Raw genomic sequence first — 27,544 nt, 5'->3', positions numbered from 1 at the left:
CTCGATCCCCCCGCCCGCAGGGTATATCGATCGATCGTGTTCCTCATTTAGATCTAAGTCGGGAGCGGACACGAAAACGACGTACGACCGGGGAACACGGGACAGTTTCGAGTGCGCTCCACACACAGTGTCTCTCTGTACTTGTATTTAAAAAAACGATTCGAGTGCGTTTCAACGTGGTGGTGGCTTCTGACGAAAATAATTAACATCGTTCCCCTCGAATTCAGAACGTTGCTTTCGCCACCCTCTTCCACCGATCTCGAGTTACCATTTCTCTTGCCGAAAACCACGTTTCTGGCAGAGACTGTTGAAAGAAAAAGGGAAAAGGGCATCGACGTTTGATCATTTCGCACGATCGTCTGGTAACAAACGTTCGATAAAAAAGAAAGAATCGAGGATCTTGTCGTTGTGTGGGAAAAAGTGTTTACAACAGTGGAGACAACGGTAGCTGTGATTTTCCCCAAGCCACCCTTTGCGGGCCCTTTGTTATGGAAACCTGCGTTCTGATACCCAAAGAATTTTCCTTGGCACTAGCGAATGATCGATCGAACTACAAGGGCCTCTTCAAGAATGATTCAGGCGGTTTAGTTACGGACGTCAGGATATCCGTATGGTCGAACGTGCTTATTCCGGCAGGGACGTTGATCTACCCCTTTCAGGGCTCCATTCGATTCGACAAGATCGACCTTTACTCCCTTCTCGATGACAACGATGTAAGTAACGTGTTTCGTCGTAAGATTCTTCTAACTTTCGTTGCTCGGATTCTTGCGATTGATCTTAGCCGTTAATCTATTTCGGTCCTGTATCGAGCTCGTTTCTTTCCGTCGACGGGAAAACCTTACTCTTTGCATCACAGTTCTGTTCAAGCTCTCAAACGTTTCTCTTTGTAATTATCAACAATATGCAAGCGTTTTTGACAGAATCAAAAGAATACAATAGAAGATAAGAAACAGAATTAGTTGACTTTTATCGGGAGAAAAGCTGAAAGCAACGCTTTCGTTGTAATTCCGCGTACAATTCAAACAACAAGGATTATATCTCAACACTTCGAATTATACTTAAACGCTATAGAAATTATAATACAGCTGTATTAATTCTAGGAACTATACTGTATTTACATTCCGCAGATTGATGATTCTAGCGTCGATAGAAACATATCGACGGATAAATGATGAAACGTGATATCGAATGTAAATCAGCCGAGATAAAATGTCGGCTGTGACTCGGACTGTAAGGGGCGAGGTAATGCTGGTTTTCGCGTGCAAGCCAAAATCTTGATTAAAAGTTTGAGCATTTCTTTAGCATCGTAAGTTGTTTAGAATATCGATGGGACACAGCTCATAGTTGGAAATAGTTCCGATATTACATAGGCATCGAGTTAGAATAGTCACGAAAACTTATGGACTTTTCGTGCGTTAAACTTATGGAAGAGTCTGAACGTAAGATAATAGGGTATAATAGCTAGAGGTATGTGAATAATAATTCTAAACGACCGCTTCTTTCTACGTCTTATTGTGTAAAGAGATCGCCATCTGAGATCTTTCGCTTATGAAAACCAAGTGGAACTAAAGTCTCGCGCTATAACATTTAATAACGAACAGATTCTGGTTTCGTCAGGCATAAGTATGTCTTATAGAAACTCAAATATATTTCATAAATATAGCGTAGAAGAAATACAAAAAGTTTTAAGTATAAGTTAGTCTATCGAGTATTAGTCATCGTATCGTCGTTTTAATTCGATTTCACTTTATAATTTTCTTAATCGCGGACTTGCCTTCTGGTTATTGGATATCTAAGATAAGGATTCCTCGAATTGCACCCTCGTATGAATATCAAAATTAATTCGTTCGGAGAAAGAGGAGAAAGAGCACAGGTCGTAACTTCAAATTTGAAACTCCTTCCTTTATCCGATAAATTAAGCTACGAATTAAAATTTCCATTTAAATGGGAGTTTAAGTATCGATTATAAACGAAAGGAACTAAATTGGTTTAAAGAGTTGTATGTATGAGCATGTATGTCCGAAAGGTCCTAGAATTAGGATTTATTACACATAATGCGAATATGTTACATCGGTGTTCGATTATATTTAAATTACAAGACATCGGAATAACTTATTTGCATCCGGTATTGGAAATATAAACATAGCAGTTAAAATAACATTAAAGTGTTTTTTAATTGCTCAATCAACATTTATATACAATTTTCTCAGTCGTTTTAACATGGTATATTGGTAGAATTTCTGTAGCATTAATGATAATGCGACGTCCTGATCGATTTTAAATAATAGAAAACGAAGAGACTGACTATAAGCAGCCAGGGTAAATATCAGAATATGTAATTGAGTATCAATAAATATGAATAATGTTAAATAGTTATTAACTTTTATCCATCCAACTAGCTAATATTACGAAATATTACAGGTAATATTAATATAATATCGTAGATCCTGAAACTCACCTGATCGTTATTATTTACTCAGACGTGAAATTAATTTGCATTATGTTTACTCAATAATAAATACTTCTACAAGTTATTAAGGTATAAATCTGAATATACATTTTTAAACGAGGGAATTAACATTTTTAATTACGGGGCATAATCTTTTTATAGTTTCTATAATTTATATTTTTAGTTTTTATTCGATTTAAATACGTTTGCTTTGAAATGGTAGCTTCATAATTTCTAATTGCAAATAATTGCAAATTGCTTTCTCAACAGCAGTATATCGATTAATTGAATATTCTCTATTTGTTAATTCGTTCCCCTTCATACCGAAAACTGATTTTCTCTCTATCAAGAAAAACTACTTAATTTAAAAAGGAGAAACTCGTTACCTTAACTCGATTCTTTTTCTTTTTTTTTTTTTTTTTTTTTTTTAAACGCAAGACGATCACGCTGTGCTAAGTACGTATTACAGATAGCAATTACAGTTAATGCAACCGATGCGGTTTTTTTAACCCAAGTTTCTCATAACTGCGATTTGTTTCAGATCAGACGCGAGTACGGCTGCTACGATGAAGTCTTCTTTTCGAATTACAGCCTTAACAAGCGCCAGTGCAATTGGATAAGATTCCTCCGTATAGTTCAGTCTTACGACGAACAAGTAAACTTAATCGGTACCAAAGTGAAAGGTGAGTTAATGTATGCGCCGAAAGAAGAAGAAAAAAGATTAAGTAAATCATGAGAATCAACACGATGCAGCAAATGATAGCGTACGTGCACGTCAGTCGTGATAAATTTTCCATGCAAATTATTGATGTCGCTAAGTTTTCTGCCACTCAAAATTAATATTATGTTTCCTGCATTTCAATTTATAAATATCTGCTTGGCGAACTATCCTGCGACATACGGCAACGAATAACGTTCGATATTTTCATCGCCTGATTTTCCTTTCTTGGTTCTCGTTTTCTAATCACCTGAATAAACTGACTCTACTTTGAATATCTAAATTTGAGATCAGTGTTACGCACATGTGACATATTATGTAATCTAAATTAGTTACAACGATCTATCTGTACGATTCTGTATGTGCATAAGTAACTAAATTATCCGCGAATAATTATCTGTACGTCAGAACTCAAGGAATGAAATTGAAAACAGTTAATTTGATCGAAATTTTTGATCGTATAGTTTATACGTAGAAAGTTTAATATTTCTCGTCGTTATCGTAATTTAGTGGATAATACGTTTACTTCGATAAAATCCAATTAACACTGCTTTATTAATTGATTACCTTTTCATTTCCCATCGATGCGAATTATTAACGTTCCTTTTTGCTCTTTCCGTTCGCTTATGCAATTCAGGGGATCCAATCTTCGAAGTAATAAAGGATGTCCAACCGGATACAGAATTAGTGGCTTGGTTTCTTCCTACGGCAGAACAAGATTTCGTCTTTATATCGCACGACATGTGTTCCAGGTCTGCTCTCTACAGATGCACCATTGACTCCATTTTAGATGGTGAGTCTCTCTAAATACTTTTAACTTGAAATAATACAGAGAATCGACACGGAGTCTCGTAAACTGACAACCTCTCGAATACGTCGATTTACATTATCGTTTCTACGTTTCCCAAACGCATTTCAAATCATCTCCCATCTCTCTGTACCCTGGTATACGTAATATAACTAAAGCGGAACAAAACCAAGACTATAAAGTACCTTTGTGAAAAGTCAAAGGCACGCGAAGCTTACGAAAGAGTCCCTTAACAAAGACAACTAAAAAAGCTTATAAAAATCTACAAAAAGAAAGATAGAAAGTGCGAAACTTTGCTCGAGAACGTTTCATAGACGCTATGGACCGTTCTCCTTGTCCGTGTGAAGGATTTATCAGAACACGATACACGCGAATTCGTTTTATACGTAAGTTGAGATACGTTCAAGAAGAATCGCTCTGAAAGACCAGTGAGCGAAAGAGGCAGAGCGGTGGGGCTGTGTTCGGTGATCGAAATCTTGAGCGGGTGCAATCGCGTTAATCGGCGCAATCGCGGGTCAATCGAAAAAGAAGGTAAAGAAAGTCGGCTAACAAATCTGAAATGCAAATATGCGCCGGTATTTTTGTCGGCTGGATCACAAGGTGCTCGTTCGTTCGCTCATGATTCAAATGCGCAGACCCCCGCGCTTACCGGGGGATATAAAGGACAGTACAATGCCAGCGAACCTTCAATTCCGAAGAGGAGGGCTCGCCGACCGAAGAGGAGAACCGCCGGATAAACGGGTGACCATGAGGGGGATGGTCGCAGTCGCGACCACGGATATTTGCTAGGAGATCCTTGGCCTTGAAAGAAACCGAGAAAATGGATATTATTATATCGGATAAGGTACAATTGCGCCAAGCCCGAAGACGGGCTGAAGTTTCGCGTAAAGTAGAGGCACTCTCGTTATTGCGCAAGTATCTCCAAAGAGGAGCAGAAAACGTTGTATTTCGATGGGATTAGAACGTTATGAAGTATCATGGTACACAGACGCGTGCAACAATTGATATGGATTATATGTTACGTTACGTAGGCGAGAAGAAAGGAAACCTCTAAGTTTCTAAAGCCTCTAAGTATCAAAACCCAAATACGGGGTACAAATATCTTCAAATGTTTATTTTAGCGTAAATACCACTTTTTAAAGATATTCATTCGGGATAGCGATTTTGCGAATTGAAAGAATGGTACACGAAGGAAAAGAAACGTTGTTTTAGTTAGGCTTTTTACAACGTTATTGTTTAAGATGATACATAGTTACACAGGTGCACGATGTTTCTTGCGATCAGTAGAAATCTTTTGCTCCTATAGATACACGAGGGACTTGATGGAAAAGTAGCGGAATTACTTGCTTTTGCAAAAGTGACACGAGTACAGAGAACGATATATAAAATTTGTATTTATCCAGCGGATTTCCTTATAAACTTCCAAACCTTTGTGAATACCTATCGGAATGCGTTTTAGCGCTTGGAAGCAAAAAGAACGTCGACAAATGAAAAGTTTAATAACTTTCTCTGTTAGAGTTTAACCTTGTAATTTTCTCGAGTCGAAGATTTTTATCTATGTCCCTTTTCCTTTGAGTCTCTCGTTTAACAAGATCTCAAAGATAGCGTTTAATAACCAGATGTTGCGTTTAAGAATCCCCTTTAGACTTATCCATGGCGTTGCTTTCTCATCATTCGTCATCGACAATTTCACATCCGTACTACGAGGTGGACGAATACGAGTCTACGTCCGAAGAATCCTCGTCATCGACGTTATCCTTGACAGGGGATCATTTAGATTGCAGTATTTTAACGACGATTAAGAGAGGAGAAAGGGTTCTGTTGCCGTGCGAAGTCTGCGGGAAATCCTTTGACCGACCTTCCCTTTTGAAACGTCACATGAGAACGCACACAGGTGAGTGAAACATCGATCGGTGCCTTTCAAGCAAACAATTCTAATTTTACTCGATATTAACGCTATACGAACGTCCTGTCATTTGCACGAAATTGTTGAATAATTAATGATAACTGTGCGGTAAGTTTAAAGACCAGTAGTCGCATAATTTACGATTACAATTTCTAACGACAGCGAGGACATTTTTATTTCTATACAAGAAAGAATATTTTAACATAACTCGATCGAAAGGGCTAACAGACGTAAGCCTTTCGACGGTTGAACATCGGCCAAGTAATTTGATTTTGTTGTTAAATTGAAGGAGAGAAACCGCATGTTTGTATGGTGTGCAACAAGGGTTTCTCAACGTCGAGCTCGTTGAATACGCACAAGCGAATCCACAGTGGTGAAAAACCTCATCAGTGTCTCGTTTGCGGTAAGAAGTTTACGGCCTCTTCCAACCTCTACTATCATCGTATGACTCACATCAAGGTAAGTTTCCAACAAGCTGCTCTCACTGAAAAAGATAAATATCCTTATATCGCGAGCATATCCTATCGATACTCTTTCGCTAGTTACTCGGAGTACTCGTCAAAACTTAGCAACATGTAACATCGCGGTTCGATATAAAATGTGGTCGCCTATTTTACCAATGATAATGTCCGAACAGTTCCTCATCCGGAGTTTTAACGATGATCGGGTACGATACGTAAGAGAACAATAAATCATTAATCAATCCTTTTGACTCTTCAGGATCGATCGTGTTATGCGTTGCATTTACGCGCCAATGTTTCGTCAACGTTATAACTCACTTTTTCAGGCTGCAGCTGTAACGTTCACGCAAAAGTGCGCAACACGTTCGATGCCGAAGACCCAAAAGCGTGACCCGTCGATCATCGCGGAAGATAAAATCCAAAATTCATCAATTTGTCACTAACTCGTCGTTGCTCAAAGCGTCCAGATATTTATGAGCCATACTATCGCAAAATGACGAATATTTAAAAAAGAAAAACACATTTGAAAACACGATTAAGTTAAAGTATACGAAGGAGAGGAAGAAAAGGCAGATGGATCCTTTTGAGAATCGGAGCAGACCGAGTCCCTTCAGGGAGTTTATCTTCATTTTAGCCGTAGTTATCCCAGTCGGTGTAAAGCTGGTTGTGATCGGGAAAACGCAAGGAAACCGGTACGCGAAGCGGTAACGCGAGGCGCGAGTGGTAAAAGATCGGTCGGAGTTTTTATTTATCAGAGCGGAAACCCCCGTATGAGTTTCTCTAATCCAGCGAAGTAATGATATCTCGGGAGCCATATAGGTTGCTCTTGCCATCAGCTACTGTAATTGGTCCATTACTCGCTACTGCTTGGAATGCAATCCAATTAGGGAGACGGAGAATATACCCGGAGGCAGACTCTTCTGGTTCTCTCTTCGATCTTATGTTAACATCGCTTTCCGCCTCTATCTCTCGTCTACCTTCGCCGGTGTACTATCTCCCCTGCCATCTTTCTCCTTCGTTTCTACTGACTTCCATTCCCTTCCTCTTTCGCGTGCTCCGCCGCTCATCCCACTTACCCTTGCCACCTTTTCATCGTGTTTTCGCGAGACCACGCGTTCTTTTATTGTCGCTCGGAAAGTCGATCCAACTGGGATAACAAATACGACGCGTGTCTTTGCACTTTGTCTTTCACGCTCGATGCTAGTTTTGCGTATGGGGAAAAATCAGTTTGCTGATTTCCATCTTTTAGAATTCCGTTTATTGGAATATATAGGATATTCCGCAAAATATAGTTGCTGCTGTCGAGCATGTGATCCCGTAGATATCCTTCAGCCTCGTTTGCCCCTTATGACGTTGCGATAAACGTAAGAAGAGTATGATCTGCGGATTGCTTATCTTGTATTTCAACGTTTGCAAATTCTATTCTTCTTTTATTTTTAATGGAAGAACTTTTTTGCCAATTTAGCAATCTACCTTTTGGTTGTATTGATTCTTGTATGACAGTATAAAAATATAAACAAATATAAGACCATAATATGAAAAATAACAGTATACGGAAAAGCAAGGTGAGCTTGGATGGGAAATAAGAGATTTTAAATATTAAAATACGTATTTAGGAAAGAAAATGATAGAAGTGTTCGATCAGAGACCACGACAGGTCCTATTAATCCTTTAAATATTTATCGCGTTGGTAAAAATTAATTGGATTTTTAATCAAATACAAAGCAGTTCGTGTTGTGAGCTCCTTTATTGGTTCATAGTTAACAGTTTTAACTGCAATTTATACAATAACGAACAGCATTTATTTCTGTATAAATTTCTTCGCAATCAATGCCGTTCTTTTATATCTCTTTCTATCTATTATAATATCATTTCATCGTAAATCGGTATAACATTTCATAGATTTTTATTATATTTTTGCGAGTTGGTGAAATAAAAATAAGTTTAGAATCTTATCTTTATTTAGGTAGTAGTTTGTACTATAGAAGAAATGTTCTATTTTTTGTGCTAGTATTCAATGAAAAGAGGAAAGGTATGCGGGTTACGATAATATTTATCGAACTTTCTTTAAGGTATTCCTCGTCGAAGATTCTCATAATCGAAGTGTATTTACGTATTTCACAGTATCTTCCTTGAAGAAAACTTAAATACAAATATTAACCAGGAAACGCTTGAAAACGACGAGTGATAGTACATAGCACAACAAGTAGTGTCGTTTTCAATTTACTGTAAAACTCACAATCTTATCTTATGAACGAAACTAAAAGTTTTACAAGTTGAAATTACATTGTTTCGCAAAACGGTGATTTGTTTCAATTTATTCGCAGTATAAATTCGCAGTGAAGGATGCTCTTACGTTTATGTTTCAGGAGAAGCCACACAAGTGTTCACAATGCTCCAAGTCGTTCCCAACACCGGGAGATCTTAAGAGTCATATGTACGTGCATAATGGGCTATGGCCATTCAGGTGCCATATTTGTAGCCGTGGTTTCAGTAAACCAACTAATCTTAAAAACCACATGTTGCTACATCTTGGCAGGTGTTCGAACAAGAAGATTGTCAAATCCATTTCCGACTACTGACCAATCGATAACGCCCCCTCGATAATTTAGAAAATCCATCGAGAAATCTATACGTATTTTGTTACGCTATTGTACGAGATAGAAATGAAAATTACTCGTCTAAACATCTCTCCCTATTTATATCGCTGTTTAAAGAAACACGTGCGCAAAGTTTGCGCACAATACAGTTTGACGCACAATTACACTTTGATCTTATTGTTAGTAACGTTTTCAATTGCTCATTACATTCAGGTAAAATTAGTATGTAAGTACGTATTGTTATCACGCCATAAGATCCATTTTCGTTAACTTTTATATCTTATTTAGAACAATTAATTGAATGTTATTTTTATAAAATTTCTTTATTGTTCCTCGAAGTTAATTAATACTGTTTACAAAGTGTTACGTTGATTATTATTGTAGTGTTAAGATAGATCTACGTATGTAAGAGAAATCACATGAACTTTGAGTGAAACGTTCATTTCTTATGATATAGGAAATTTAAGAAATATGCATTGAGGAATAAACGCGTTGTTTCGCATTTCTTGTACGCGCGTGTTATTAACTACAAGAATCTAAATGAAAGAAGGAAAAAGTTACCCTTACATCGAGTGCTTGCCGGTTCATGAATTTTCATCGTTCCTGACAATTTCATATCGTTCAACTCGATGAAGAGAAGTAATTGCCTTTTTACCTCGTTCCGATATTTGTTTCGCAATTACAGCAAATGACCTATGCATACCTTTGATAAAATTATGTGATGTTTAAAATAATCTTTATCTTTTTAGATTTCGTCATAGCAGAAGAACAATCAATATCTAAATGAATAAAAGTCGTTAGTACTCGTAAAATTAATCAAGGTTTAGTTACAATGAATAATCTATGCCTTTGTATTTTCTTCTTTTCACTTACCTTTGGCTCATATTTCATTCTTTTTGCTCATGCTAATATTTAATATAAGTTTTGTATTTATTGCTAATTACTTGTATTATAAAAATAATCAAAGTGAAAATTTTATGAACCTCATAAATAAAAAGAAACTATGATTATTTAAAGCACAAGTCGTGGTAATCACAATCTTCAATCAAAAATTGTTTTTAACTAATAATTGTAAAATAAAATTGAAAAATTGTAACGAAACTTTTTAGTATTTTAAATTAATCTAATTACATGATATACATACATAAAGAAAACACCAAATAGTCCTATTTAAGTTCACAACAAAAATATTATAACATTTTTAAAACAAAATTATATTTACATGTAATGTATTAATATCTGTTTAATAATGTTAGAATTTATCACTTTCATTCATTTAGATTTGATCTCCAATTTAAAATATAACAAACATAATTTTATGTATTTACACCATTTTCTTATAATATTTAGTCGATATACAAAATAATGCGAAAATATTTTTCTCCTAAAGGTATCAATAAACGGAACACAATTTGGAGATATTTAGGTGTAATTTTTGTGTATAGACTTCCTTCACAAGTAGATCATTTTTAGATCACATTATTTACAACTACAGACAAGCTCCACCACTGATGAGACCAGGTTTTGTATCAGTAGGTACTTGTTTCTGGAAACAATCATCCAAAAATTGAGCCATTGATAAGTAGAGGTGACCTTTCACTCCTGCTAATGTATGACCCACGTCTGGATACACCTGGGAACAAACAATCAATATTGTAAAAAGCAGGATGATCTAAAGTTATGTATTCATCGCGTAGAATGATCTTATGCGTTTGCTAACATCTAAAAATGTCTACCTGTTGTCGGAAAAGTATGTCTTTTTTTGCAAGGTAATGCGTAAGTGCCATGGATTGTTGAAATTGGACGTTATCATCTGCGGTACCATGCACTAAATAAAACATTTTATTTCGTAAATTTTCCACTTTCTCATACACATCTGACTCGGCGTATCCTTTATAATTTGCTATAACATCTGGTAAACCCATGTATCTTTCAGCATATGCTGAATCTGTTTAAATATAAAAATTAAGTTTCTTAATTAATACGAATAATGTAATGTAAATTTAAGAAAATAGTAATAATTCAAAAATATTGAACTCAAGTAGTGTACCATGAAGTTTCCATGAAACAATAGGTGCTACACTTATACCACATTCAAAGACATCTTGCCCAGGATGCGCCAGCGCAAGGGCAGCTACGAAACCTCCATAACTCCAACCCCAAACAGCTACTCGTTGCTTATCCACGAAATGCAATGAATCCCGCAAATATCTAAAAATTTTAAATAACTTGATAAAGTATTAATTTTATTTATACTAGTATTCGGTAATCTAAAGTTTCTTCTGAAAAGGTTTTTCTTACTCAGTCACTTCAAGTTGATCAGCAACTTCTACAGAGCCAAGTCTATAATACACTTCGTGAAGAAACTTATAGCCTTGTCCTCCACTACCTCTCCCATCAATTTGTGCAACAATCATATTTTTTCTACTAGCCAAATAAGTGTTCCAATCAATTTTAAACGTTTCTGTTACTAGCTGTGAACCTGGTGCACCATACCTAAAAATAAAAATATTTCTTATCTCATATGCTGTCTTCCTAAAATAATGTTAGAGTTTAATATTGAAGAATATGCTTACACTTGTACAATTAAAGGATATCTGGTGATTTCATCTTCTCTTAGTCCAGGTGGTAAATGCAATTTTACTTGTGCATTATATCCACCACTTATTTGAACAGGAAATGTTTTTATTTGTGGGAGTGCAAGTTTAGCAACTCGTTCCTAAAACAAATCTTTAATTTTATATGTGCTTTCACTATTTTATACTTCAAGTACAAAAGTATAAAAATTATTACAACTTACACGTAATAATGTATTATTCTGTAAGACATAGATAAGACGTGGCATAGGAAAATTAGTTTTATATAAAGTAACAGTGGGTATACCAGGCCCATAACATTCTAAAACAAAATAATCAGTTCCAACTGGTGGGAAAATAGCATTGTGATATTGACACGGTTGATCAGCAAATTCTGAAAATAAAAGAAATATTATAATATTGTAATTATATAAGTCAATCGTTAATTCTTCCTTAAAAGGTGCATATACGTGTATACTTACCTGGCGTAATGTATGATTTCGTTTTCTGTTTCTTTGTAACATTTTCCTTTGGCTGTCCGACATACTTATCTTGTATACTTTCTGTTTGTGTTTCATAATGATCATGTATGTAATTATTGTCAGACCAAGCACTATGATGACCAGATGAAGCTGTTCTATGTTTATTTCGATTTCCTTCTGATGTTGCTGTACAGGTAACACAAACGGCAGGATGTAGAGACGAACCCACGTGTGGTAACAATGAACTCACATAATAAAGATGCCTCTGTCCTGGTCTCATAGGTGGAATACCTATAAAGTATCTATATAAAGGAAGTAAATTAAATTCAAAGAAAAATATTGCTTGGATATAGTAATGATCAATCAACGTTTAATAAACAATAGAATTTGTTACTTACATGGTATTATTAGGCTGATCCCATGCTACTATTTGTGTAACTTCAAATTTTCCATGAGTAAGTGGAACGACTAATTTTTGGGCAACATTTACCCAAACAATATGTTTGAAATAACCAGTTGGACCATCTTTTATTGGGCTTATAGCAATGTAACTACTGCCATTTGCTGAAAAAATAGGTGCCTCTGGAGGAGTATCTACCCAACCACGACCTTCAGCTGCTATCTTTTGAATTTCCTACATGGAATGATAGAAGTAGATTTATAAACGAAATAATTATTTGATAAATAAAAAATGACAATAACTGGAATAACTGCAATGTACCTGACAATGCCACGATGGGCTCTTGCAAATAGTCACAACAGAAAGATTTTGTGCACGGGTCAACCATGTTATGCAGACTTCCGTTGAAGAAATCCAAGAAGCCGTTGTAAAGTAATGTTCTCTGTTAATGGATATAAATATTGATAATATCTATGGCTAATATTGTGTATAATAATATTTCATAATTAATTTAATTTACTGAGTGTTTGATTAAAGCAATTTGCATGATATTTAATAGCAATTAAATCTATAAGAATGCAACTTAATATATTACTACCATTAGCTGATTATATCTATGCAAAATAGTAAAACTTAACTATTTTAATGATAATAAAACACATATGAATTGTTTTTTTAATGACCTAAATTTCCCTGTTGTTTATATTCTTTTAGTTATAAAAAGGAAGCTATGTTATATTTTCCAAGATAGCAGAAAGAAATGAAAGCAAATGAAAAAAATGTCTATAATACACACTAAAATAATTTGTGAACTAAAATTGCTAAGCTCAATTAAATAATCATTTATGTGCTGAACTCAAAATATTTTCTACAGATATCACATTAGCGGGATTAAAATGAGATGATTTCTAAGATTAACTCTATGAAAATTAATTCTTCAAGAACTTTCCAAATATTTAAATTATTAATTATAATAGGCACACACAAAAACACTTACAAATGTATATAAATACTATATGATAAATGTGTAAAAAATACTTATATGAATAAAAGTATATGAATAAAATAATAATTTAAAAATGTTTATATGTTCAACAAAATTTTATGAATCATGTCTTGGTACAAAATGATGTAAATTCTGTTAACGTTCGTTTATCAAAATTATTTTAAAATTAAATGCATAATATTTTTAGTGCTTTTTAGTTTAACTAAAGAAAAAACGCATCAATGCTAATATTTTACAAAATGGTACAAAAAACATTTGTTTGTCGTAGAAATCGTGAAATTTGCTATACAAATATTAGATCAAAAAAATTTTACTTTAAGAAATAAAGCAGAGATTTTCCTACTCAAGTTTATTTTAAACTAAAAAGTATTCTTAAAAGCCAGCTCATTTTAAACCAAGGAACTACTCCTCATGTATATCTTAAAGTATCTTGCCGAAAGAATATGCTTCCTTTTTTGAAGTACCTTGGGATTGTCACCACAGAAACATCTAAATGTTTCTTGTAAAAAACAACAAAGTGCAATCTCTATTCAAGACATTTTGAATTTTGTTCATTCTTTTTTTTTTTTTTTTTTTTTGTTAAGACGAATAATTACACCTAATGAGGAAAAATTAATAAGAGAAAATTTGTTCAAGCACTCCATACTCCAAACTTTGTAAGTAAACTCACACATGCTCGATGATAGGTGGCGGTTTCACTACCTTCGTATGAATGTTCTTTGGATCTGCCAAATCTGCTACATAGAGTCGTACCATAGGATTTGGTGTTCCTGGCTATACAATCACGTATGAAATATTTCAATCATATTAGAATATTTTACTTTGCGGTAAATTGATATCATGGGAAAACAAAATTATAATAATTAATCCAAAACATTAAATGAAAATAAAATTACCTTAGGATAACGCAAAGATCGTATATGAGGATACAAAGCTTTGTATCCTTCCCCAAACCAAGATATATGCATTTCGTCAACAAGTGAATCATTGAAGGAGGCATACAGCATCATATGGCCATCTGATGACATCCAAATTGCTTCTGCACGATGTAAAATCTCTTCTACAAACATATGTATAAATATTTATGCATATAAAATAATTTACCAAACATTCTCCTCAAAAATATAAATTAAATTACCTTCATATAGCCAGTCAGGCAATCCATTTGACAAAATACCAGGAACTGCTGTATCAGTAACACGATATCCTGTATTACTCTTAGGGCTTGTTATATAATAAATATCATAATCCTGAACCATAACTAAACCATGATCACGTGGAGTCCATTGTGCCAACAAAAGATAAGGGTGGATATCCTTTTCAGGATGTGGAGTCAATGGTATAATTTCACTGTAACAATAAAGTGACTAATGTCTAATGTTAATTAATAAACATTACTAATTAAAAGTTCCAATAAAATCCCAATTCTTTAAGTAATTTTCAATTGACAAAATAATTTTTATATTTGTGTAAATATTTAGACACGAATTAATTTTTATTTCTGTAGTAAAGAGAATATTAAAGTCGAAATTTAGCACTATATATTACATAATATACCAAATTAAGTTTGAATAAAATTTATGTTTATTTAATAATTGAAGAATTTACAAGGATATATACAACTGGAACTTTATTGTATTTTCGCAAGATTCTTGATTATTCTAAATTAAAATTATCATCTAAGTCATATTTACTAACCCTGTATTTACGTCATAAATTTTATATTGTGCTAAATACGAGTATCGGAACAGTTTCTTCACATTGTACGCAAGGAGTAAATAATTACGATCCGGTGACAATGAGAACTTGGCGGGATTCAGTCTCCTCTGTATGCAAAATACCTCTTAATGTTCTGTTTTGCTAGAAAGCCTAAGTGTAAATATACAAATATTTTCTAACAAACACAATTTTCTTCGTCTATATATAGAAAAATTATATACGTACCTGTTAAGTTTAATACTTTGTTTTATATTACATTATCTTATCAATTAAGAACACATAAAATTAATTGAAATATTTAAGTAACTTAAACTTACAAAAGTCTCATTGGACATTAAACTGCGGGAAGTGATGTTTTTGGGGGAAACATGTAATAGCGAAATTCCACCCCATACATCTCGATAGCAAATGTGCTGCCCGCTTACCCATGATCCATTGAAGAAGAGAGGTGTTAATTCTCCAGAGAGTACCTGCAAAATATTTATTTTATATTAACATAATTTTTTAACTACTTATTTATTATTAATTATTAATAACACTCTTTTTATTAATACAATAATTAGGAGAATATTCGTTTGAATTTGAAAAAAAATCGAATCGAATTAAATTTGCTAAAGAGTCAAATTTGTTATTTAATCATTGATCTAAGAAGTATTTTATTGAAAGAATATTTTCAAAATACCATTTAATACCATTTAAGCCATTTAAATCTGAAGTCAAAGCTTTTTCTTTCCGATTGTTAAATTTTGAAATTAAATTCAAATGTAAGTATGAAATAAATGGCGATGGATTACGTCTACTAATTGAAGAGGTTTTTGAAACAGATCGTTGCTTAATCTTCATATCAAATGGTAGACATCGTAGAAAATGTAATAATTTGTAGTATTATGGATGTAGAACAAGGTGCCAGAGAATATTTTATGCTTGTTTAAAGAATATTCATGAATATTAAGAAACAGCATACGAAATAGCAATAAAGAGACTCATTAATAAGAAAGAATGAATAAAATTGAAGAACTCTTATGATTGATAGTATCGCATTAATAATATTAATAGAGGATAAAAAAGATAAATCTTTTGTTCTATGTTTACAGGGAAGTGATGCTTTCAATTAAAATTGATACTTTTAAGATAATGATAAAGAAATAATTTTAAAGCTAGAATATTAGAGTTAAAAGTACAAATGTTTACCTCAGAAAGTCTTATTCTAGCACCTCGTACCCTGGGACCCTCATCTGGCGGTGTTAATAAGGCAACCGATGTCACAATTAAAGTCAGGACCGCAACGATCACAAGAAGAGCTATCAAAATGCCACGCCAATTCCTTTGATTTGGATTCGCTGATACAAGCTCCTATCACAAAGGTACTCACTAACGCCAACGCCGAATAATTGTATAATACTATGTAGATAGAAAAATTTATTAACTAATTTATTTGAAATATAAGATAATAAAAAATCCTTAAAAAAATATCGAAGATAAAAGTATTACATTGTTCCATTCGATTTAGAAAATTACGAAAAAAATAGCGATTTTATAGCAAGCAAAGTAAATAAATTTCTGCGATAAATGACAAATTGTAATATAATAAATTTATTAAAATATAAATTATATATAAATATCTTTGCGATAGTAATAAATTGCTATATAATATATGTATGTATGTAACTACTGAAGAAAGTAATTGTATAATTAATTAATTGATTAATGTAATTAATTTTAGATTATGTGTATCAGTAGGTCAATGTTAACTTTTTACAGACATTTATGGGGAAGGTAATTATTGATTTTGGAACTTAAGAGTGACTGTTTTTAAATTCTCATTTTTATATAAAAACAAAACCATAGAATTTCATATATTAATGTATTGTTCATTGTGTTGCCAGCGTCATGCTATGAAGCAATTATATTTAATAAAATTATCAAGCTTATTAAAAATATACGTAATTGATATTAAATTGCATTAAATAATTTTTATTTCAAAAGCAAGTTCTTAAACATACAATTTAGAAAAAATATTTTTAAAAAACAAAAAAGACATAGGGAGAGAGAGAGAGAGAGAGAGAGAGAGTTAAAATAGTATCGATAATAAAACAAAAATTGAATAAAGAGGATTGGATGAAATAATAAAAATTACATATTTGATTAAAATTTTTTATCTAGTTGTAAAAAATATATCGATCATTACAAAAATCGTATTACGATTCATAAGAAACATACAGTAATCCCTGCTTGTGTATCCATCGCGGTATCTAATAGCAGTATAAAAATAGTAATTCATTTTTAGATGTAAATGAAATGAAAAGGCTCAAAAAGTATTGGATAAAAATAGTACTAGTAGCTAAAAATAATAATTTATTCATTTATGTTCCAAAAAATTATTTTTTTAATACGTATTACGATATTTTTCTCAATATACAGCTTTTAAAAGGAAATAGAACATTTAATTTCTTTGGTTACAATTATTATACATTTCCGTCACGACTCTCACTTAATCTCGAGACACTAATATGTAACTAACACTAATATGTAGATAATATATAATAAATATCTGACAATTAAAGATCTTAAATATGACAATTTCTCCCTTGTTATAAATGAATATGGTAGCAATTTATATTCATCTTACTCTATGTATCACTTCTATACGAAGTCGTCAAGAAGGAATAATTTCTTCAAATAAAATGTCAAATGCATACAGTATAATTAAAAAATATAGCAGTACAAATACATTTATAATAAAAAACCGACATACTTAAGCTACAGTTTTTATAAAAACAAAATTTCAAAATTACGATCAATAGATTCTTGCTCTAATTTTCAATATAGCGCTAGTAAAACATATCTCTTCGCGTAAGGCATAAAAAGTATTCTTCTATCTAAATTTTTTATCTAAATGTTCGAGACACATTTATTAACATTAAAGAAGAAAGAACGTGCATTATAAAAAACGTATATCTCTCAAAAAGCTTCATATATAAGTATTACCATTTTAAAGAAATGATTAATGTTTAAGAAAACCATCCAACATGAAGACAAACTTCCATCCTTCAAACACTTTTTATGTCATATAATTATAATAGTATATCTCATTCTAGCAAAGCATTTACACGCAAAGTTTACCAACATCAAGGAGCTTCATAATTTCCACGTCCTCTTAAAACAAAGTGGATGAAAGGAAAACCGAAAATTTCACAGGAAACGCAAGTAAATCGATTTAATTACCTCGTCGTCGTAAATGTTATCGTGATCTGCCATCGGAGAAGGAAATCGATATCCTGATGCTTCTGTTGAATTAAGAAGGCAAACAACAGAAGATCGTGTTAAAGTTTATCCCCTACGAAGCTACGATAAACGCTGCAGTGTAGTCCTTTGGGCAATGTGATACATACAGATACACACACTGACATATATGTAAAACAAAAGAAACACAACGGAATAAACGAGGGAAAACGAAGAACGAAGGTAAATACAGTATATGCGTAGCAATCCTACAGCACGTTGTAACCCGCTGACTTCCACCTTCCACCTTGCACCGTGCAAAATGTTCGGTACTGAATTACTGATATGGAGATTGTCCCCGTTGATGCTGGAAGAACGAAGCCTGCGCGTTATTGATGCTGCGCGCTTCTGTCCTTTTCTTTTTTCATTCCTCTATTTTTAAATTAATTTTTGGCGTGAATGGGATCATCGGGTTTCTGTCATTAATAATTACCCGTTCTATCAAAGATACTGCATTCTACGAATGCTCAATTAAAATCTCTTGGATTTATTTCATCTAAATTTGATATTAACAAAGTGACACAAATCAATGTATTTTGATATAGCCATTTTTAAGAATGAAAATAATTCTATTGAATATACTTAAGTTAATAATGTTTGTTTTGTCACATTTTATATTTGAAAATTATGTTAATTTAAGTTATCAGCATAAACTTGATCTGGTTTGATCTACTTTGAAAGTATGAAGATGAATATTGGTTTATAATTTTGTCATAATAATTTCTGTATTCATGAATTTAAAAGTAAAAATTAGTTTTAAAATACTAGTTTTTGTGATAGCACATGATATATTTGTTAATTTATTTTCAAAAATAATAGATACTAAATTATTAAAAATTTCGAATTATAATTGTAAGTGACGATAATAAATATAAATTTTTAACCAATGCGAAATCTTTTAGTTTGTAATAAATTTGAAATAACTCTTTTCATTTTCATTTCGTGCATGACATAAATATGAAACGTTTCGAAAACGAATTAGGAACAAACTTGCATGATGAAATATTGTTGTGCGTTGTGCCGTGCTTTCGTAAACGTATATGTACGTATAAGTAAATGTTTTATTTTAATAGAGGTTAAGTAAAATTGTATATTACATGTATTAATTACAAATATTAGTGATTTATAAGTAACATGGGATTTAATATTTGGTTTTGTTTTGTTATAAAATTTACAAATAAAATTTATATGAAAGTATACAATTATGCAGTTTAAAAAATTACAATGTTCTAAAACCTTCAAATTACTACAATTTATAGCTGATTATTAAAAATTATTTCGTAAAACAAATTTTTTCTTGGTGTTAAATGTTTATATAAATACGATTTTCTATATTTGATTCTATGAATTAGCCACTGCTTACTTATTTATTGTTTTCAAAAATTATTGAATATGTAAAGGAACATTTAAAGCGTAGTAAATAATTTTTATTCAAATTTATTAAGTACATTTGATAACAAACGTAATATATAATAATTAATAAAATACGTTCAAAATAAAAAACATACAGGGATACATACATACATATATATAGCTCCCTTTATGTTAACAAACATTAGTTATTACAAATTCTTATTAATATTCATGAGATTATATTAATAATACAAGATTTGTATGATTAAAAAAGATATTAATTAAAATGTAAAACGAGTTACTAGCAATTTATTAAAGTGAATGAAGAAAACGTTCGTACAAATTAGACGAAAATATACAATGAAATTTTTTCTATATAAAGAGCAAAGACAAATACAATTAAGCGCGTCATACTACTAACCTCCATATATGTAAAATAATCTTTCGGTTTTTCTTCATAAAAAAGGTATCTCTTTGAATACCACAAGTGGATATATATAAGTTTAGTGGTAAGTTACAGACCTTTTATATGCGACCCAGTATATTCATGGACACAGATCAATATCTCTTGCGTTTGCGTGTAAGTTAAGAGAAACATTTATGAAAAAGCGCGAATTATTTAAACAGAAATTATCTAAATTTATTACACGTTCACTGAATAATATTAAAAATTAAAACAACAGGTTCGGGTTCACGTTGCATATAAACACATATGTAAACTAGGCTATGAGTACTCTATACATATTAGGTAAACAAAGCTACTATCAAATATGCGATGACTGATTGACTATAGCCGGGATGATCTTCACTCCCCATCGCTTAACACTATTTATGAGAGAAAACAAGAAATTATAGTAATGTTGCTATATAATCTGTGATCGAATGAAAATAGAAAAAACTTCCTCTCTGCTTTTATAAATCAGAAGTAATAAAATGTACATGAAATGCAACTTTCAGATAATTTAAAGAATTTAATATTTGTTAACTTGAATTCTTTCTTGATAGTTACATTAATATTATAGCCAACCTTTATAAAATCACATATTTTTATTTTTTTTAATTACAAACATTAAAAATCTATGGTCATTAAACATTGTTTACATTCTTGATGTAATAATTATAGTCACAGAATCGGAAATTATAAGTTAAAATATTCCGCTATTCAACCATAATAGAAAATAGTTCACTTATCGTGCACATATAGCGCTAGTGTTTGTAATTTTCAGAAAACGACATCTATCTTTAAATAGTTTATTTTTATGGTATAAGGAACATCACGAACGTACGTATTGTAATTTGTGAAATACATATACTGATTTATAAAATAATCTCTTATGCTGCAAAGTTATTATCTTTAATCTCTTTCCCTTCATTTATTGAGTAATAAAAAATAACATTTTATGCTATTAAATATGGATAAAAGTTTAATCAAGGAAATACACTATTTAACGCGTAAGTTTACAATTTTGTACAGTTCTAACTATAGTAACAAATAAACGTTTTATCATATTTAAAATAAATTTAACAAAAGATAAAATCATGCTATTAATTATGTCATTTCATTAATCATACTTGTATAAATGTTAGGGCGAAATATGGAAACAAAACAAAACAAAACAATAATAAGAAACAACAAATTATGAACTTTTCGTTGACAACAAATATTGATATATGTAAAGCTTTAACTCATATGCCACAAATTAACGTATCTATATTTTCAATTTTTATAATACTTCTTTATTAATCTCAACATTTATATCATTGTGATTCTAATAATAAATACGTATGTGTAAATTATAATTTATGATCTATAACTTCTATAATATAGTAATATAATTCAATAATATATGTTATAATTCAACAATATTCTGAATCTACACACGCGCACACACACATGTCAAGCTATTTTGTATTTATATGTTTATGATGTATTATTTTTAGATTTAATAGAGAATCATAAGAGGAAATCATCAGATAAATTGTGCTGTGTGGATAAACCTATTATAAACCAACCTTTAAATTCTGCAAAATCTGAGAAATGTATAAATTTACTTAATAAATCCCAACAATTGTCCAGAACATCTAGTAGTACGTCATGCAATGTATTAACCAGTACTAATGTATATATTAATCCAAACTTCAATCGTCAAAATTCTGCAATATATGTTAATCCAAAATTACATAACAGATCTTTAGTACACGTTAATCCATCTATGATGAAAAATATTAATTCCAATGAAGATGTGCAAAGTAATTCTGTAAATATAGCAAGTACAAATTCTATACAAAAATCAGTACATGTTAATCCAAAATTAATCAAAAAGTTGTCTTCCTCTGTACAATTTAAACCGGCAGAACATAAAGAAAAAGTAATACAAAATATTACCTATCCTGTTTGTTCAAGATTAAAACTTGTTAAGAATACAAATTCTCCAAAGGTTATTCATAATCAAAAGAAAGTGAACAATTCTAGTATTGTAGTTTTATCACAAAGAAAACTTTTGCGTGTAAGGCGAGGGTCAAGAAAATCCTTCAGTACTTCTCAAACAGAACTATGTAAGATCAAAAAAACTTCAAATTCAATAGTAACAAATGTGAAACCTGCACCTCAAAAAGTTATGAAAACAAAGATAACAAATGTTTTGCAACCGTCAATTAATGAAGATATTAATTTAGTGAAATCACCAGTTATAAAACCTAAAATAAATAAATACAGAATAGATCGAACAGCATCAAAAACTACAAATGCAATAGAACATGCAAGCCTTGGTCAAAAAAAGACTGTATATGTATCTAAAATGTATGTATAAAAGATATAACATTTTTTTAAGTTTTAGGTAGCTTCTATAATTTTATCCTAAAAATTAAATTAATAATAATAATAATTTTTTTATGAAAAATTTTATAGAAATAATAAAATGGAACTAATTACGATTGGAGGAATTGTTTATAAATGTTCCAAGAATCATTTAGTACGTAAAAGTTATGGAATAAAAAGTAAGTGATAATACTATATTACATAAAATTGTAGAAACGAATATAGAACAGATTTTCATATTGTCTACATTTCAATTTCAGAAAAACGGGCCATAAATCTTAAAGTTGACAAATTTATAATAGCTACCAATGGGAAAAAATTATGTAGAGTAAAATCTATGAAAGAAACTTTAAGTAGTTCAAGTAAAAAAATATCGAATTCAACAAATGCAATTAAATCCCCATCTAATATGTCACAAAAAATAAGTTATAAAAATAATATAAGGTATATAGTTATCTGTAGCTTCATAGTCTTATTTCATTAATTATATCTTTCTTAACATTTAAATTCACATTTCCTTATTGCTTTGTTTATAATTCTATACATATTATATTTTTTAATCTTTTTCATATTAAATTCTTTTTTATTACATCATCATATAATATAATACTATTAGGAGCCATATAGTCATTTTATTAGTCTTTTCTCTTTTGTAGCAATAAAGTCAAACAAAAGAGTATACAAATATTACGCAACAAAATGCAAAAAAATAACCAACCATGTTTAATATTTCAAAAATTTGGGTATTGTTCAAATCATGAAAAAGGGATTTGTGTAAAGCGTCATGACAAGAAACAAATTTCTCTCTGTAAAAAGTGAAGTAACATTTTGTATCTATATGATATATAAAAAAGCACATTGTTTGTTTAATAAAGAAAATATTTTTTTAGATTTCTTCAAGGAAATTGTTTGTTGGATAAATGTCCATTATCTCATGATGTAGGTCCAGAAAAAATGCCAACTTGTAAATACTTCTTGGAAGGTTGCTGTACTCGGGATGCTTGCCCTTATCGTCACATCAAAGTTTCTTCCAGTACTCCAATTTGTATAGATTTCCTGCAAGGATATTGTGCCAAAGGTAGTGAGGTAAGTGCGATATTTTTTATTCTTTGAACTAAAATATTTACTATCTTCTATTAAACCTTTATAACCTTCTCTTTCATACTTATGTACTAGTATTATGTACTATACTCATACGTACTAGTATTATGGAAAATTTGTCTCCAAAGGATTAATAAAAGATTAGACAATTTTTATTACTTATATAAATAAAGTGTTATATAAATATTTTTACAGTAATTTTCATAAGTACCTATCAGTAAAATATACTGATATAAATTTATTAAATCTCAATTATATTTTAATGCAAATTTTAAGTATTTAGAAGAATCTTAGATATCTTTTTAACATATTATAATTTATTTTTGCTACACTTATTTTTTTCTATATTTAATAGTAATTTATATGTTTATAGTTTAAATAATTATTCATTTATTGATTAATTTTTAAATAAAATATTGGTACCTTGACAATTAGTTTTATTAGCGGGGAAATATTTAAGTATATAATTAATATATTAATAACACATACAAGACAATATTTTTCAAAGAGCTGGAAGTTTCTTCTTTTACAGTGTAAACAGCGCCATGAAAATCTATGTCCAGAGTTTGAGAAAACAGAGAAATGCAGTAAAGGTGAGTATTGTCCTTACCCACATAAAACACAATCACCTTCTAAGAATCAAAACCATTTAAAAAGAAAATACAATATGCACTGCAATCAAACAGTAACAACTGTTACAAAAGATACTTTATCTGTTGAAAACAGACTTAGATATTATGAACAAGCACCTGCTTTAAATAAATCTCTTGATAAAAAAAGAGAGAACATTATGAAAAAAATTAATCTTATGAAAAATATAGACTCTGTAGTTCGCTCTAATACATCAATTGAAACGTCTAATAATAATACAAATTTGGAAATAAATGAAAATAGTGATGAATTAGAAACCGTTTCTGATCCAAAAGTATTGAAACGTCCTCCAATTGGTGTTCTACCTGCTTATATACCTATTGATTAATGCAAAAAAATGTAATTATTGGTAAAATTCTTTCGATACTTTTTATGGTTTTAGTAATCATTTATTTCAAATGATATATCATGTTTGTGTAATTTGACAAAATAATTTATGTTTAACAACCGAAAAAAATTTTTATTTGTAGCTAATAAAAGAGTTACGTTTGTATTATGTTATATTCAGCTATACACAAAAAATGGCAATTATATTTTGTAATGTATACACAATATCAGAATGAAAGATATATATATGACAAAATGAAAGTATGTCATCTATGTACAAGTTATAATTATTTTATTTTATGTACATGTCATTCTTGCTTTGTTTTATTAAAATAACAATTCTCTTTAAAAAAAAGTAAAAAAGAAAACTATTGCTAGCTATATAAAAAAGAAAATTTTCTGAAAATACGATAAAATATTTATATAATATAGAAAATGTACATTTTTATATCCTTCTGACATAGATACATTTGTACAGTGTATAATGTACAATTTATTTATTTACATATATGCTATACAAACAATCCAAATACAAATATTTAAACTTTGTATTGTTACAATTCTTATACATTTTTTTACAATAAAAAGAACAAATATTTAATAATGTTGTTTTAAGTGTACAAAAGAATCCAGTTAGTAGGATGATTGTATGCCAGCAGTATTGGGCTATGTAACAACAATGAAACTGTGTTTTCTTCGACTGTATTTGATATTATGAACCATTGTTCTAGCCAATTTCTCATACTTTCTAAGGACATAGTTGCAGGACTTACACCCCTAAATGAAAGTGCCTAAAATATTTTATAATTTGAATATATGTAATAAATATAGTATAATATGTAAAGAAATTATCGAATAAATAGTATAAAAAATATCAAAGATATTGGAATATTATTTTATGCACACCCAACGTATTTCATCATTCGACATTGTAGTAGGTCCACCTTCTTTTTGTATTGCTTGATCCATTCGTTTTATTAACATAGCCCGTTCTGTTAATTTTTTTCTTTTAAAAGGTGTCCAAGTAGATATATTATATATACCAAGTAATTCTTTCTAAAATGTAATTCAGCAATATATTAATATTTATAAAAGATTTTACTCTCAAAAAATTGTTACAGATGTGAAATTTACTAAAATATAATTGAGTAATATACAAAAACGATATTAATTTAAATTAAATATTAAAGTTAACATACTGTATGTTTTCTTTTAAGACTATTTAATGAATATGGTGGACCCGCAAATAATTCAGAACAGGCAATAATATCTTTCACATTAGGATGTGTACCACTGCCAAGACATGCAATAATACCACTCCATTTTAATTTCAGAGTTTGATTTTTAATATTGTTAAGTTCTGCTTGCATGCACCTAAATAATGGTCTGTTATGTTTTAATCTTTTCTTATGATCCAGTAGCATAAAATCCAGTTTTTGTTGTAATGTCCAATAATGAGAAGTTAAAAGATATCTTGGAAAATAATATGCTAAAGGAAAGATGATGTAATTTGTAAAAGGAATGGCAGATATTAATAAAACAGGAAATATCTTTATTAAATCTTTACGCATTGTATAGTTCAATCTTAGTTCATCTGCAGTTAAATTACCATCTCCATCAATATTTTGCTTTTTCATTACCAGAAGAAATTTTTTTACATCTTGAATAAAATCTTTGGTACCAATACTAAATATACGATATACATGCATTGTCTTTGGAAAATTCTTTTCCAGTACTTGTTCATAATTTTTAATATAATTTATATATTTATCAAACCAATAACTTTTGATGTTAGATATTCTATGTTTTTCTATCTTTTTCCCTTCTTGTATTTGAAATCGCATACAGGTATATGTAAGAGGTAAAAGTTTTTGATTTTGAAAAACGTATCTTTGATGATGCATTAGTCTATACATTTTCATGGTTCTATTTATATAATATTACTTGTGGTTATGTTAAATCTTGTTATTTAGTTTCGTTTCGAATTGACTATATTATTATGTCAAATTAAATATATTTAATAAATATTCTGTACGAAAAGGTAATTATACTATTTAGTAATACTATTTATAATTATCATTTGGCATATAATGCTTCTTAATTTCATTAATATTTATACTATTTTCTTTTCATGTAGAAGCATTAAAGAAATATACTTGTGTGACATAGTATTTATAAAATTTTCTAATTTCAAATAAGGCACCCTTTTATTATTTAAACAATTGTTAATACATTATGTTATGAATATTAAACACTGCAATCACAGAAAATAACTTCTTTGTATTCAGTTTATTAGTCTTATTCGGTATGTTATATCATATATGAATTCACAATTTATTAAAAACAACTAAGCATATAAAACCCACAAATACAAAATACGAGGAAATTGGATTTATAACGATTTTTAACAGTTGATGAATTTTTTGAATTTTCAATTCTTAATTATTTATTTTTGCTTGCTAAGGTATTAGTGTATTATTCTATATAAAATATTTTAATGCCAATTATTTTTATAAGACTTATAATTTTTGTATTATATCGACTGGTCATATCTTAGATGTAATATTCCAATATGGTTCTAATTATATTGTATTAAACATAATATCATCTGATACCATATACACAGTTACTTTACGTATCATAGAAAGCACATGCACAATATATAGATTCACAATAATCGATGGCTTGAACGTTCCTTTAGCGGTAAATTTAAAATTGATATTTGTATATCTTTTAATGAGTTTTTATTAAGTGGATAAATACAAAAGGTATTATCTGCTAATACATGCATGCATTGTAAGCTATATAACTTTATTTTATGTTTACAAAATTTAATGTAAATATAATTCTGGACGTACGTAAATGTATTAATAGGAAAAGCAATAAC

The 27,544-nt window shown here is 30.4% G+C and overlaps 4 protein-coding genes across 11 annotated transcripts; 2 read left to right on the top strand and 2 right to left on the bottom strand.

Moving 5' to 3' along the window:
* The first annotated feature begins 75 nt into the window (after window positions 1–75).
* On the top strand, window positions 76–9,668 carry LOC100642938 (zinc finger protein 251). Its single transcript, XM_003400456.4, has 6 exons — window positions 76–713; window positions 2,991–3,132; window positions 3,805–3,960; window positions 5,609–5,869; window positions 6,171–6,340; window positions 8,712–9,668. The coding sequence occupies exons 1-6, from the start codon at window positions 489–491 to the stop codon at window positions 8,922–8,924; spliced, it is 1,167 nt and encodes a 388-aa protein (XP_003400504.1). The 5' UTR covers window positions 76–488; the 3' UTR covers window positions 8,925–9,668.
* On the bottom strand, window positions 8,071–20,202 carry LOC100642817 (inactive dipeptidyl peptidase 10). Of its 8 annotated transcripts, none has more exons than XM_048412186.1 (17): window positions 18,351–18,704; window positions 18,114–18,279; window positions 16,317–16,478; window positions 15,443–15,595; window positions 15,105–15,232; window positions 14,545–14,756; window positions 14,303–14,466; window positions 14,077–14,180; window positions 12,722–12,842; window positions 12,399–12,634; window positions 12,001–12,302; window positions 11,743–11,912; window positions 11,519–11,661; window positions 11,244–11,438; window positions 10,993–11,153; window positions 10,679–10,890; window positions 8,071–10,575 (listed from the first exon to the last, which is right to left on the bottom strand). In XM_048412186.1, exons 2-17 carry the CDS (start codon window positions 18,147–18,149, stop codon window positions 10,432–10,434), a joined length of 2,643 nt encoding a protein of 880 aa, XP_048268143.1. In that variant the 5' UTR covers window positions 18,150–18,279; window positions 18,351–18,704; the 3' UTR covers window positions 8,071–10,431. The 8 variants fall into 8 exon arrangements, with proteins under 8 accessions (XP_048268143.1, XP_048268145.1, XP_012171381.1 ...); XM_048412188.1 differs by having other exon boundaries at window positions 16,317–16,475; XM_012315991.3 differs by lacking the exons at window positions 18,114–18,279; window positions 18,351–18,704 and adding an exon at window positions 20,182–20,202.
* Window positions 20,203–21,011: 809 nt separating this feature from the next.
* On the top strand, window positions 21,012–24,932 carry LOC100642703 (zinc finger CCCH domain-containing protein 3). Its single transcript, XM_012315988.3, has 7 exons — window positions 21,012–21,212; window positions 21,702–22,560; window positions 22,669–22,757; window positions 22,839–23,022; window positions 23,235–23,393; window positions 23,469–23,664; window positions 24,212–24,932. Exons 1-7 carry the CDS (start codon window positions 21,161–21,163, stop codon window positions 24,656–24,658), a joined length of 1,986 nt encoding a protein of 661 aa, XP_012171378.2. The 5' UTR covers window positions 21,012–21,160; the 3' UTR covers window positions 24,659–24,932.
* A 306-nt stretch (window positions 24,933–25,238) lies between these two features.
* On the bottom strand, window positions 25,239–27,360 carry LOC100642583 (LETM1 domain-containing protein 1). Its single transcript, XM_003400453.4, has 3 exons — window positions 25,857–27,360; window positions 25,564–25,713; window positions 25,239–25,448 (listed from the first exon to the last, which is right to left on the bottom strand). Exons 1-3 carry the CDS (start codon window positions 26,577–26,579, stop codon window positions 25,269–25,271), a joined length of 1,053 nt encoding a protein of 350 aa, XP_003400501.4. The 5' UTR covers window positions 26,580–27,360; the 3' UTR covers window positions 25,239–25,268.
* Between the last annotated feature and the right edge of the window lie 184 nt (window positions 27,361–27,544).

This window comes from Bombus terrestris, chromosome 14 (genome assembly GCF_910591885.1).
Source record: "Bombus terrestris chromosome 14, iyBomTerr1.2, whole genome shotgun sequence".
In the NCBI taxonomy this organism is placed as follows: domain Eukaryota; kingdom Metazoa; phylum Arthropoda; class Insecta; order Hymenoptera; family Apidae; genus Bombus; species Bombus terrestris.
The sequence above is the reverse complement of the archived record's forward strand: the minus strand, read 5'-3'. Positions and strand labels throughout refer to the sequence as shown.